The 15182-nt window shown below is 34.3% G+C and overlaps 1 protein-coding gene across 3 annotated transcripts in view; it reads left to right on the top strand.

Moving 5' to 3' along the window:
- LOC145674389 (frequenin-2-like) overlaps positions 1–11376 on the top strand; it is a 65158-nt gene extending 53782 nt beyond the window's left edge. For 2 of the 3 annotated variants that reach the window (XM_081744368.1, XM_081744370.1), the window contains 3 exons: positions 3341–3419; positions 6300–6388; positions 9956–11376. In XM_081744368.1, the coding sequence (XP_081600494.1) occupies positions 3341–3419; positions 6300–6388; positions 9956–10117 (330 nt within the window). In that variant the 3' untranslated portion in view covers positions 10118–11376. The remainder of the gene's footprint in view (positions 1–3340; positions 3420–6299; positions 6389–9955) is intronic. The other variant, XM_081744369.1, reaches the window with a different exon arrangement.
- Positions 11377–15182: the final 3806 nt, after the last annotated feature.

The following is a 15182-nucleotide window of genomic DNA, read 5'->3' as shown; positions in this document are numbered from 1 at the left end:
TAAAGGATGGCACAACATTGGCATTTATATTTACACTATTTTCGTGGGCTCATACATTTAGGGAGTAGCAATCGGCGGCGTGTGAATTGTTGAATCTATTTCCACCTACTCTGCACTCAAGCGAATACTGTGTGCAACGGATAGGCCCTAAATGTTTGTAAAGATCTCTTCTGAAGGAACAGGAAATGTGGATGGTCTAAACAATTCAATACCACTAAGAGGGTTATATGAACTTATAACCTATCATGAACCTTATAATTGTGACAGGATTGCCTTACCCCCACAGTATATTTTCAAACTTGTAAGTTGTAGATATACCTAGTTCGGTTGAAATTGCTCCAGGTGTTCCAGACTTATACTGTATACATACAGTGAAACCTGTCTATGTTGGCCACCATCGGTTCCATCGAAAAGTGGCCAACTTAGACAGGTGGCCAACTTACAGAAAATAAGTGTGATTTGTGTATTTTTAGAATAGGATTTCTAGTATTACTCGATTGTAAAATTTTAATAAGCAGTGGCACGACAGCTATTTATAAATAATGTATATAGAATAATCATAAAAATATACAGTACTAGAAAATATTACTATAGTATGCAAGAGCGCAATTTCTCTGTAAATTTGGGGGGGGGGGCATTCAGATGCAAAAGGTATATATATATGAAGATTTTAAGACAAATTGCACTCAAATATTGTATACTCATAAATAAAATAGGGGCCACATTAGCTTTGGGGGCCCGGGCCCCCTCGGTCCTCCCAGGATCGGCGCTCTTGATAGTATGTTTAATATATATGCATACCTTTCTCTTCCTGAAAACTAGTCTGGTACATTGAATTATTCGGATTGAAAACACAATAACACAAACAACCTTGAAATAGAAGTGTATGTACGCAGTTTATTGAAATTGATATTATAGCACACTGAGTTATTTAGATTGAAAACAAGAAAAGCTAAGTTATAAATTGAGAAAGTTATATGCAATTTATATGACTTCTTTTCAGTTGTTAGTGAATGGTGGTTCATTCTAGACATATTTGCTTTATTCTTTTTGGCAGATATGCACATTCTAATATTGTAGTTGACTACCTCTTGTTAATGATCTAGAAGTGTTTCCCTCGGAGCAGATGTTTTGAGAAAATCTTGAGGGAATTCATATCTCAAAACCTCCGCTACCTTTTGACATGCAGTCAGGTGCCAATAGTTGACAATTGAGCTTTAACCTTGAGAATTTTCCGGAATTACTAAAGCTTCTCACTGATGAAAGTAGCCGATACAGCTAATGGTTTTACCAAAACAGACAGGATAAACAAATACGTACAACCATTTCCTGAATTCCTGTACGTGCTTTTTCTTATTCACACCTTCCTTCACCACCCTTTTATGAGGGTAGTGTTCTGGCCATTGACCTACAAGAACAAATCGTGCGAATCTATGCTTCTTTATGTCCAGTACATCATCTGCCTCTCATATGGGAATTGGAAAGAGTTAAGAAAAATAACAAAACTGTATTTTTCGTGGCCAAGATACGCAGGTAAATTTACCATTATCATCATAGGGTAAACATTGCTTCATTGTGGCCAACTTCCAAGATAGACAGGTGGCCAACTTACAGAGTAGTAAGTAACGAATGTCTTATGGGAAAATGCAGGTTCAAGACTAACCAGGCCAAGATAAGCAGGTGGCCAACTTAGAGAGGTGGCCAAGTTCACAGGTTTCACTGTATATACATATGCGACTAAATATATTGATTATAGAAATGTTCCCTTTTCCTTAAAACTAAAATCTTCAAAAACGCTGTTACATGTTTCCTGTTGTTTCTAATGAGGAGTTTATATACCGAGTTTCATCTTTCTAACTTGACGGGCCCATGAACTACAGTATTTTTTATCATAAATTGCTTAATGCCATCTATCTCCCTTAGGATACGCCCTTTGGTAAAACTAATGTGATAAAGTACTAAGTTATTCCATGATCCAGTATTGCACCAAAAGTCATCAAAATCATCGGTCCAGCGGTTTAGAAGGAGTTAACCATCAAATATGTTTACATTTAATTTTTAATTTTTATATATATTGCAAGGATCTGTTTACCCACACGTACTGCAGACCACATGTTTTCACTACAAACACGTGCTTTTGCAATTATAAACAAACTGTGGAGACGACAGAAGGAGACTGCACCTCTAGGATGAAACGAAGAGGATTCGGAAAACTACGAAGAAAGCCGACTGCTTCCCCGCGGGTCATCCCTCCAAGAAGATGGTTATAAAAGAGGACGACGGAACTAAGAAGTTATCAGTGCTAGTACTGATCGCACACTTACAATACCCTCCTCCTGAGACCTTCATGACTACGGAGATATGCTTTGATACCTACTTCCGGGGCTGCTATGAGCTACGGAGTATAACTGATCCCGTCTGAGGCAGCTCTGGGCTAAGATAAATATTCTCTATTTTCCCAAGTTCACATTGTGTGCCGAGGGGCTTCACTCTTACCACACACTCGAAACATTTTAAAGAGACTTAGAAATGTACAAAAACTTTGAAAAATATTATAAGACTTTTATAGTAAAAGAGTGAAGGGTTATATTCCCGTGTACTGTTTAGACTCTACCTACAGAACATTGCAATAGAAATATAACACAGTGTTTACATTAAAAGCAATCTTCGTTTATTGATTTTAATATATGACTGAAAGCTTATTTTTGTTAAGGAATTAAAATATAATTAATATTTATAGTTTAGTGTCTTTCGATTATGTTTTTTTTTTTTTTAGCTTGAAATGGATGGATGCTTATGAAATAATTAGTGAAATGAATATCTGGCAGAAAACGGGAAAACCCCGAGAAAATTCACGGTAACGCTGTTGTCCAGTACAAACTCACATGATCTGGGATCGAACCAGTTGCTTCTCGCATCAGAGGAAATGCTCTACCAGTAAGCCACCTTCTTCCTGATTTAATTTAGTTCTGATGTATTATCAGTCATTGCAACAGTTATTGTACATTTTGCATGGTGTATATGTTTAAAATTTACATTTGTATCTACTGCTTACGTATTTTGAGTTCAACCCTTCCTGCCAAGTAAACATTATAACAATATTATGTCCAAGTAACAGTGAAAATACTGGTATCAAAAAATTGCACCATTATATCCATTGTTTCTTTCATTTTTATTTGATAATGGTTTATACGTCGAAAAAGTTAACTTCTTCTAAACCCAAATGTGATACATTGTCTACATTTAAAACAATCTCATTTGTTGCATTTCTAATATATCACAGAATACTTATTTTTGTTAAGGATATTTCTTATCTTTGATATTTCTTTCTCCTATATAGGATGGAACCATTGAATTTGCAGAGTTTCTGCAAGCTATGTCAGTAACAGGGCGTGGAACTGTAGATGAGAAACTTCATTGTAAGTAGAACAAATAATTTTAGCATTGTGCTAATACGCATAAATTTTTAGGTACATATACATTAAAGTGCTAAATATTTGAACGCTAGGTTAGGCTGGTTAACAATTAAGATTTAAAAATAATTATACAACAGAATATTGATTGTCTGAGCTAATGTGGATCGGATCTAACTCGGATAAGCAAAAACTCGGTTGATACGGATGGGTACATAGAAAATTTTGTACTGTATTTATTATTCTTGTTTATTGATTATTTCTCTTTATTACATTATTCATTATTTTTATATATTTTTTTTTTGTTTTTAGTGGACATACAGTATAGTACATAAAATTATACATACATACATACATAAGGAATTAGTCATAATACAGTAAATAAAATGCGGTTTGATATTGATACGTATATAAGTTAAACACATTACAAAACACAACACAAATAAAATACTGTTTAGCTCACACATAAATCCCTATTTTTTTAAAAAAAAAAGTCTTTCATAATCTGCTTCATTAAGCTGTTTCGTTTTTGGCCGCTATATTGCACAAACGTAGCAACAGCATAATGTCAGCTGGTGCCTTGCCATCTTGCTGTTTGACGCAGAACAGTGCCTTCTCTAACTCAAGACGTGCAATAATTAAACCTCGCTAGCTTAATTATGTGAATGTTGGGCGAAGTCGTCATCTTTATGCCAGCTTTATGTTTGTTTTGTTAGTGAAGCAAAGCTTGTAAACTGTTTATCATTGGAACCGGATTAGTGTTTAAATTTTTGTTTGTTTGGATTAAGCTTGGATAACACGAAACCTTGGTTAATCGAAACTCGGATAATCGGGATTCAACTGTATTCGCGACAAATTTAATATCAAGACGCATACCATTATTCAAGAGAGCAAACGATGGAAAGGTGGCTTTGTGTAGTACAATTTTTGCTGCAAGACTTTGCTTGTAACGGTTCAGATTAATGAAATTGCCTGTAAATTAACACGAAAAATTGCGTGTGATCCTAAATTGTTTAGTGGCAGAACAGGTGATAGTTTCCAAGAAATTATGCTTAAAATTTAGGTGAAGTAAACTGAAAATTTCAGTGTAAACAACAAGCAACTCTGACGAAACAGTTGATGAGAGAAAAATAGTCAAACATCTACTTCCATTGATTTTGTAACATAAGTTTTACGCATCGTCATAAGCAGGACAAATTGATATTCAGTTAACATTTATTTATTCAACACAGCAGGCTCTAGATCCAGTTATAATGGTGTTCTTATATAAATACATTTACGTACAATTGTTATCTTTTACCAAAATTATTCATTTATGAATCTTCGTTATCACATATATTATAAAGTTTATTTCAATATAGTGTTTTCAATACTCCAAAAACATCTATATCACATTTTCTTTCAACTGTATTGTAAGAAGCAAAGCACTCATTCTCTATATAATGGGCTTGAAACATTGGCGTTAAGAGCCTGCCATACAAAAAATACAAAATTTACCATTTTTTCTTTTGCTTGTTTATTCATAAGTGAAAGAGATAATGAATTGCAACATACCACAATCATAGATAATGTTATTCTACATCAGAAAACATGAACCTGATGAATTTTCAGTGTTGCCGTCCATAGAAATTACAGTGTTCCCGGAATAACAATTCCCCCCACGATCTAAGTGAAGGCAGCGACTAGAGAAACGAACTCAACTGCACTTGATTACGTGTCATGTTATTTTTGTATCCTGTGAACTACTTTTTAAATAATAGTTGTATTTAATTTGTAATAAACAAAATAGTTTTAACATACAATTATTAAAATTAAATAATAACGTTCTGAGGGATGAACTACGGATAGACCACATACAGATATGGCGTGTATGTTATCGACTGAGCCTGTATCCATATCACCTACAGAGAGTGCAGTCTTTTGTCAGCAGCCAACTATGTGCCGTGAGTACGCTTTTGCCAGTTATACCTCCAGCAGTGTGCCGTTAATCTCATTTTCCCATCCGCAATAGTGTTTACAGATTAGGCTCAGTTCACACTCAATTACCATAATGTACATGTTTGAGCGGACGATAATCCTCATGCGATCAGTCTCAGGAGACAATAACAGTTTGATCTCAGTGTGTGGTGCGGTATTATCGGTGACACTTTACTAGGTCCACACATACTCCCGCAGAGGCTGACGGGAAACACTTATAAAGACTTGCTGGAAACCCACATTCCGGATGCATTAATAACTTGCCCTTAACTTTGTGTCCAACCGTGAAGATTCATATCAGTGGAAAGCTTGATCTTTCAGGAAGACATTGATACCAAAATTATCTTCTTAGCTTGATTAGGAGCTGATCTATTGATGTTTAAATTGAATCACATTGAAGGGCGTCCAGAATGTAACTATTTCACACTATCAGGCGATCAGTGACTGTAACTCTGTAACGATACATTTCTCGATATATGGTCATTTGAACTTTTTTACTTGTCTACCTATAAAGAATCCACCCCTTAAATTTTGCCGTACCTTTTTGTTACACCCTGTATACACTGTTGCAAGGTATAACCTATGAGTGCTCCATGACGAAACAAAACAATTGGTAAGATTCTCCATAAGGTTGCGTAACTTTTGGAGAACGCTGTTGTAACTTGTTCTGAATATAGTACGTATAGTAGGGCTCAAATTCACTAATAGTGTTAATTTGTGTATAAATCGACCAAATGTACATAAATAGGCCTAATTAATTTACTTTCTTTGTAGTTTGCAGTAAGAAATAATCTGTACCACTTACCTATGAAAGAAAACGAGGATTAACATTATTTTATTATATAAACTTATGTTGTTTTTTTTTTATGTGCAGTCTTCTTTTCAAATCTCGCCTCCTTTTCTTTTCAGTTGCGTTCATGGTTTATGATTTAGATGGTGATGGTTTTATTACAAAAGACGAGATGTGCGAAATTGTGGAGGCCATGTATGAGATGGCTGTAAGTATGGTTTTGTCACATTCATGCATTTTAAAAGATAAAGAGTTCGGTTACCATACACTAATCTCCACGCAGATAAATACTAAGTTGATTGTAATGTTGAATCATGTTTTCTTTATTAATACCGTAAACTGTGGCTACTTGGAAAACTGATATTTTTGTGTTACATGGTATAATAATGAGAGAACTATGGCAGATACGTCGTTTTCTTCCAGACCAATGAAAAGTAGGCACCTAAAAGAGACAATATGGATGGTCATAAGTGATGTGTCTTGTTTATAGACTGGTCTAACAATTCTCACAACAATTGATACTTTTTTGTGTTTTTTGAATTTTCTGTAAATTATACTTGTGTTTCCGTAATGAAAAGTGATTTTTTTTACCTGGTTGTGCTAAATATCATTGCTTTCATAAGTTTCATAATGAGAGTAATTAGTTTTACATTTCCACTTCATTTCTGGGACAATCTCTGGTCATTTTTATTTCCTTCCGTTTTTCTACTAAAAATAATAGTGATCAGGGGATAGACAACGACGACATTATTGAAGTTTTGCCTGAGCCTACCTACAACCGCAGAGAACAAGTTGTTTCTCCATATGACTTTGTAGCAAAGAATTTTAATATGTGATTTTTTGTCCTTATTGTACTGTGTTACATTATTATTATTATAACAGTACCATATGATACTTTTTCAAAGAGTTAACATAAATGTACACTTGTAAAAATGGTACCAGGTAATTTTGTAAACCAATGTAAGGCAATTACTGATCTGATACATACATAAATTTCATAAAATTCTGTAGGGCATGTTTTAGTGCCTTAAAGAAGTCTCAAGAGCTTATGCGTGTTGGCATTTGCCAAAATTTCCCATGCATTGTTTGAAAAACTACCGTTTATAAAAACATATTGCAAAAACTTTTTTTTTTTACTGTTTTTGTAGGCCTTCAGCAAGACAAATTTACCACTTTAGTTAGTTTAGATTGATTCAACAATTTTTTGTGTTTATCTAAAATGTTGTGCAAAAGAAGTATCTCTTTAATTTAAAACAGCCTAAAAACACATTACTGTGAAGAAAACATAGGCATGTTGCATATCAATCTTCTCAGAAAAGTGTGATCTTGCAAATGGTTCTTTCCAAATAGTCCCATCTTTCACACAGCTCTTACTACTATGGAAAGACATACATTTTCCAAGTAGCCCCAAAAGCGGTGCTACTTGGAAACAGCACATTTTGGCTACTGGGAGGCTTTAGTCTCAGTAAAATTTTGTTATGACTGCAGGAAAAGGTAACATGGACTAAACTCTAGACACATCACAAGAAGAAAAATTAATTGCAATAAATAACAACCGATAGTATGAAAAGAAAATTTTCCAAGTAACCCTAGTTTACGGTACTCGTGAATAAGATCGTTCAGAGTTTGTGCATTAATTGTAGCAATTTGACACTCTTGAAACATTAATTATAGCTGATTGAATTTAGAAAAGACCCCTGATAATATTTTTTTTAAAAGGTAGTTTCTAGATTCGAGCTTCTAGATTTCTTAAGCCGACGAGATATTCAAGGTACTATATGCGTTTATGGAACACGAATAATCACATAAAAGTGCATAATATTGGATAATTTCTCAAATTTCGTTTCTGAAGTTCCATAATTACAAATTAGTTTCCCTTAAAGATGTATTTTTCTAAAGGTAAATATCGAGATAATGGAAATGCATAACCTTTAATATGGTATTTTTATCCTTTAATATTGTATCGAGGCCCTTTACTCTGTAGTAGAGCTTGCATTCGTCGAGGAATTAAGGCATATAAAAGGATATTTAGAAAAGTTTCCAGCGTGAATCTCGTTCAGATGTACCGCCTCGATATGCTGAAAATATGAAAATTACAATGGATAGCATTTATGGCATTTTGCCATTAATACCAGACTTTAGTTATTAAGAGCATCGTTTTTGGGTAAGTTAGCAACAAGTTATTCTCTGTGAGTAATGAGTGGTAATAACTATATGATACTAAGCTAACTCCCAGATGTAGAAAAAAATATATTTCAAATTTAAGTTGAACACGTGGCTATATTTTTTAATTTTAAAAAATTCAGTTAGTTTAGTTATGTTGATATATATTTTTATCTCTCTTGACACTAATACCACCTGTGAATAATCTAGACAGGGGCGTATTTAAGGAGGGGCTTTCGGGCTTAAACCCCCCGAAATCTTATTTACTGTATTAAAGTAAATGAAATATCTTGCAGAATTTTCACATTTCCAAGAATAAAGTTAGCAAACCCTCCCCCGAAACAAAATCGAAATACGCCACTGAATCTAGGTAAATGTAATTCTATGTGTCCAGTTGTTTGTTAGCTATTGGAGTTTGTGTTGTTATTGAAAAATTGAAAACATCTCCATTGATGAGTTCAAAACGTACCATAATATTAAATAATTTATTGAGAATAAAAATTTGCTTTTTTTAAATACTAAAATCACATTTTGTTCGATTAAAAAAAATGTGTTGTATGTGCGAAGATGTATCAATATTCTAGTGTACGAGTGAGATATTTCAGTGATTAGCATACTGAAAGGAAATTATGATAGTATAATATAAACATTTTTGGAATACAGATCATTACTGTAGATCCCCTTGAAATAGAGAAACGCGTTGTTTGCTACAACTCTTACAAACCATAGGATAGAACCAGAATTCCGAGGAAACTCTTATAGATGATGCTGTACAACAAAGACACACACGTGCTGAAATTGAACTGGAATCCCCTCACACTACTCGTGTGTAGTTTATAACTCATACTGTATATACATATACGAGCGTCGTCCAGTAAGTAAAGAACGTTTTGGTATGGTTAAATAAAAGCAAAACGTTAGCACAAAACTTTATTTGCAAAGTCACAGGACCTTACTCTACTTTTCTATGTAAGGGCAATAGTTGTCAAGACACTTGTTATAACGTGGGACCAGTTTTTCAATATCGATGTTGTACTCATCTGCAGCCAAATATTTGAGCCAGGCTGTCACTTTAGTTCCTTATCGTTTGCGAACTGTTTTCCTCCCAAAAAATCCTTAAGTTTCAGGAACAAGTTAAAATCACTTGGTGCCAAGTCAGGGTTGTAAGCAGGATGACCAAAGCTCGGAGTGACGATTTCCCACTCCGATCTTCATCATGCACGTTGGTCCTTCCTTGATTAAACATAATGCACCATTTCCTCACTGATGACTTGTTCATTTCACTATCACCATAAACATTCTTTATTTGCCTATAAATTTCAATAGGCTTAACTTTTCGCGCATTCAGGAAACGAACGACATTCGTACTTCACATTTGGCGGGATTTTCGATTGGCGCCGCCAGTTTGAATTGCTACTAAAACAAGTAGTGTGACCGCACAAAATTGAGACTCGGCTCACACTGAGGTGAAGGAAGGTGCTAACTGGCGCGCGATGCGCAATCGTTCTTTACTTTCTGGACGGCCCTCGTATATTTGCATGCGTTTGTGTGTATGTTCGGGAGGTATGTGTTTTGTAATTGTTCCTCTAATATTTTGCTTCTCTATTTTTAGGGTGTAACAGTCAGTGGGCCCGAATTCATTAGACAAAAAGTAGACAGTATATTCGAGATTATGGACGAAGATGGTGACGAACAGCTCACAGAAGAAGAATTTATAGAGGGCAGCAGATGCGACCCACACATTATGAGCGCCCTTAACTTTGGTTCTCTGTAAAAAATAAAATGCTGCCAAACAAGTTACAACATAGCTCAGTTCATGATACCTTTCAGTTTAATTTGAAATTTCGCAGTAAATGTTGAATTGACAATGTGACTTGATTCTTACTCTAGTGAAACATAAATATATAGATGTGTACTATTACTGTATACATACTACCAGACTCTTTGCTTTTCATAACGACAATGTGAAATTATAAGTCAGAGGCCCATGCTAACAATTTGATTACATAAAGAATTTCAGTTATCTCTTATTGTTTGATTTTTATTCTTTGTTTCTTTCATTTCAAACGAAGTGTAAGAGCCTTGCATCTAAAATTAATAAGCGTTGTAGCTATTGTTTAGATATATGTTCAATACATAGATAGATATATATAGGACGTTTGAAAAATTTGTCACATCAAAATAACAAAAACATTCATTAGGGACTGTGGCCGGAAGTCATAGTTTCGTAGTTACAGGGTGCTGAAAACGTGAAAAAAATGAACTTTAAAGGTCCATAGTTCCACTACTATAGGATGGATCGTAGTCGGGTCAAGACATTACTTTTAGGAACTAGTATGTGAACTATCCAAATATCCATCTTTCAGAGCCTCCGGTACTTGCACTATCATTTTTAGAGAATCTGTTTGCGAGTACTTGATCATTGTCCATGTAACTCTCAAAAAATTGGTGTGCAAGTACTGGAGCATTCCTACACATGGATATTTGGATAGTTCACTTGTTTCAGTTTTCGGCACCAAATAACTCCGAAACTATACACTTTTGAGCACAGGTCCATATGAACTTTTTTTCATATTTTGATTTGAGGAATCTGTTTCCAAAATATTGTGACAGATTTTTGGTACACCCTGTATATGCTTAGTCTCAGCTGTTGGAAGCATGTGAACGTTAGTAGAAGCTAGAAGGTAATTGAAGCATCCTACCGAATAACGCTGTATGGCACATTTTGAAATGTGTTGATTTACCAATGGAATCAAGTGTTGTACGGAACACGACTGACATATACGGAAAATTCTCGCTTCTGAATTGGTCAAGAGATGGCACTAGTATGCTGGCAAATTTGTCTCTGATTGTAGCAATACAGAAACAGGAACATACTCGAATTAGCTCAAATGTGTCAGATAGTGTTATTCCGTGGAATGCTTGAATTGTATAAAAATTTAAAAAGAAAAAATGTTTATTTAGTGAATTATTGATGTAATAAAATATTAAAAGATAAATACAAAGCATATAAGTTGACAGAAGTTTTTGGGAACTATTACTGATTTCAACTTAATAAAATTGCATTACAAATACGAGACACTAAACACTATAAAGAAGGGAATTATTTTTCGAGACCTAGAGGAGCATCTACAGAAAAATGAAACAACACTACCTATGTCAGGCAATATTTTCAGTTAAAAGAATATCAATAATAGTGTTTCATTAGTTAGAAAACCCCAGAAGAAATCTCTTGTAAATTTAGTTCCGTCTGTGCGTATATCTTTTTTCCTTAGCATTATACGAGTTCTATCCAGAGAGAAACCAAATTTTGTAAATATGTATAATAATACTTTCCGTTTGTGTGTTATTCAGATTTATCTTTCTCAAAATAGTTCCTTCCATTATAACACAGTAGAGTCCCTAAAAATCGTCATCGGCAGTCCGGATAACTCGGCCACACCCTGATACGGCAGAAAATAACGGCTTGCAGACTCGTTCAAGGTCATTGCCGGGTATTTTTCTGAGGTCTGTCTTGAGTTGAGTTGATTTTGTGTTTAACGTCCCCTTCAGCAGCGAGGCTATAGGAGATGGGACCTACTGATTATAACTTGGAATCCGAACCACATGAACTCCCACAGGAAATCGAACCCGGGTTTCCCACGCTAAAGCCGAGTACCCTAACCGCACAGCCACGAAGGAGCTCGGAGGTGTGTCTTATCAGGTAAACTACTGTACAGTGTGTATTCATTAATTTTCATTTTCATGTATAGTAAAGGCTCTATACCTTCATAAAGTACTTACTTTTCCTTTGTTTAAGGGTAATTGAGTTTAATCTCTGTTGTATTCTCAAGCAACCATTGGATACAAGTACAGTACTGTATTTTCTGAGGAAACACTCGTACTTATTCTTTTTTAACCCCAATCCCCATAACCCGGCAATTTCACAAACTCGACCACCCTTCGGTTCACATTAGGCCGAGTTTTTGGGTCTCTACTATATATCGTTTCCAGAGCTTCGTCCACCGCTAGAACGCACCCTGCAACTCACTTTTTGGAATACCCTAGAAGTATTGTAGCGAATTTTTGGCTATCTCTTCTATGGATTGGAATAGGTGACCTTTCAGGGTGGATTTCAACTTGGAGAATAGAAAGAAGTCTACGGATGACAAATCAGGCGAGTAGGGTGGTTTGAGCACAACAATCATGTTGTTCTAAAATTCCTTAATGAGGAGTACCGAATGGCTGCAAGCATTGCTATGGTGCAGCATCCATGTTCAATTTTTCGACGCTTTTGGTCTCTCCCCTCAAGTGCATCGTCGTTTCTAAATACAATTCTAATACTATTTGTAGATGTTTTGAAACGTGGGACGTATTCATAATGAACAAAACCACATCTGACTACGTTTGTTAAAGAAATGCCACTACTCTATTCACATGGACTACCCATTATCAGCACTAAAGTTAAAGAATCTCATGGCAATAATGTCTTATACTCGTCCAGTTTTGCATGGTGTTTACCGAAAAACTAACATATATACAGAAACAATGGACAGTGAAAATACTCCAGAAGACATTCTGTGTTTCTGTTTATGTAAACTCTGAACATGATTTACATTCAGGCAAAAGTATTTAAGTCGTTAAAACTCTTTGATGTACTATGTTGATTTTTCCACATGGGTATACTACAAACATTCTACCATGAATTTCATAATAAATGCTATTTACATTGAAATTCATATTTTTCCTTTTGCATAATTTACCTAACAATAAGTTAAGAAGTACAAAGTTGACTCTTTATTATACAAATTATGACGCAACAGGATGCTTTAGAAAACTCAGCAACTTCTATTAGAGATACTATTTATTATTAGAAATTGGTGTGAAGCATTGAGACATTTGTCGTTTATTACAAAGACTTCTAATGGTGTTCCTTGTCTTTCTACTACCAACTTTACAATACTCTTACGCAAGGTTGTATGACATTGTAGGATAGCGTGATGGACAGACTGAAATCTTTTTTTCTTTTATAATTAGGATGTAGGCCTAATACTCAACACTACCTGTTTTTGACTTAAAGTACAGTTACAATTTCTAAAATAAAGTGATTTCTGGCATTTTCTTAGAATATGAGAATTGAGAAATACAGTATATCTGAAATTGGTTGCGATAATTGCATGTCTATGTTTTCTTTTTCTGTCCACTAGAGAAAAATTCCATAAACAAAAATGTTCCTTGTGTTATATCTTCAATAGTTGGTCTAACACAAGCCTTGTTAACATGCAAACCTAAGTCGTCGCTCAGGATAGCTTCATGGCTTTTGGAATCATCATTTTCAGAATCTGAATAAAAGCCTCTTAGAAATTTTAAGATTTTATACGGATGAAGCTCTGATTTGAAAGTTCGACGAACTACCAAATTTTCGCTGTCAAATTGCAGAAAAAAAAACTGGAGCATTTTCCCGTCTTTTATTCAAAGCGTCTTTTTTTTTTTTTCAATTTCTGCTGATGATAATAGTAAAACAGATATATTTTGAAACGAAGAAATCTGCTACGAAATCAGCAGCACATTCTACAATTACTTTCTTTTGTTTCACAAAGTTTCATACTGGCCTTCTTGTACGTACTCCAATCCCATCCACTTCTCCCTTGAAACGAACAAAAAGGTGACGCTAATGATATTTATATGACACTTATTTTAAGTTAAAACATCATAGATAATCCTCTATTTAAGTAATTAATGTTTATGCTTAGAAAACGTTATTTTAGTACATATGGAATCATTTTCTACCATGAATAACCAATGTACACAAACTTTCCCACCAGTGGCATTCCCACTGACACGGACAGGACAAGTTTTCAAATTGAAATAAATCAAAATATATTATTAGCATTAGTCCAAAATTTGGTAAATGTGAAGTACACGTGGAAATTGTTACTTCTACTAAGTATGAACCACATTCTCAAATTTAATAATTCAGTACAATAACTTTTGGTAGTTTTCTGTCACGGGCAGGACACTCAAGTTGACGTTTATATCTTTAAAGATATTATAAACAATTTTTTATCCTGTAAACACTTTTTCAACTGCAGCTTGTAGCAAAAAGAAGCATCTCGAATAGTTCGAAGTTACTTCAGCCAAACATGCACAATATACCGTAAAATGTTGCCGATAACAAGAATAAAATATTTCCTCGCATGTTACAAATTAACAACTTAGACTTAAAATTTTACGTGAATTCTAAGTATAAATAAGCTTTTCTTTGTGAAAAAGTAAATTTAGTTTTATTTACTTCATATATACGTAAAAATGCATTGGTTTTGACAGTTTTCGAAAATTTGGATTCAGGCTCACTCTCGCGTGGAATGGTCCTGAATCAACGAGTTACAATTATCCTAAAATATAAACATCAACTTTAAAGAGAAACTTCAAGGACATTATATTTTTACAAGCAATTGCACATATTACTTGGTATTTCAATAAGTACTTCTAAGTGCTTTATATATATATATATATATATATATATATATATATATATATATATATATATATATATAATTTCCTGATATTGGTCTGGATATTTGGCGTTTCGGATGACTAGACCTCGTACAGTTGTAGCTATACTGTATACTAAAATCATATCTGTCTTCAATCTATTCTAGGGTACAGTAATACAGTTCGGTCCAAAAAATCCCCACCCGTATGTTTTCTGGAAAAGCTTTGTTCATGACTTTACTGAGAGGCTATTTACTCATATGTAATATATCTTTATGTTATTGCTTTACAATACAGCTTACATTATTTATTATAGAAATGAACAGTGTTTCAACAATTTTGTTCCTCATCCATTAGCTTTTCTA

This window comes from Thermobia domestica, chromosome 17, assembly GCF_964235325.1.
Source record: "Thermobia domestica chromosome 17, izTheDome1.hap1.1, whole genome shotgun sequence".
NCBI lineage: Eukaryota > Metazoa > Arthropoda > Insecta > Zygentoma > Lepismatidae > Thermobia > Thermobia domestica.
This window is presented reverse-complemented; position numbering and strand designations above follow the sequence as displayed.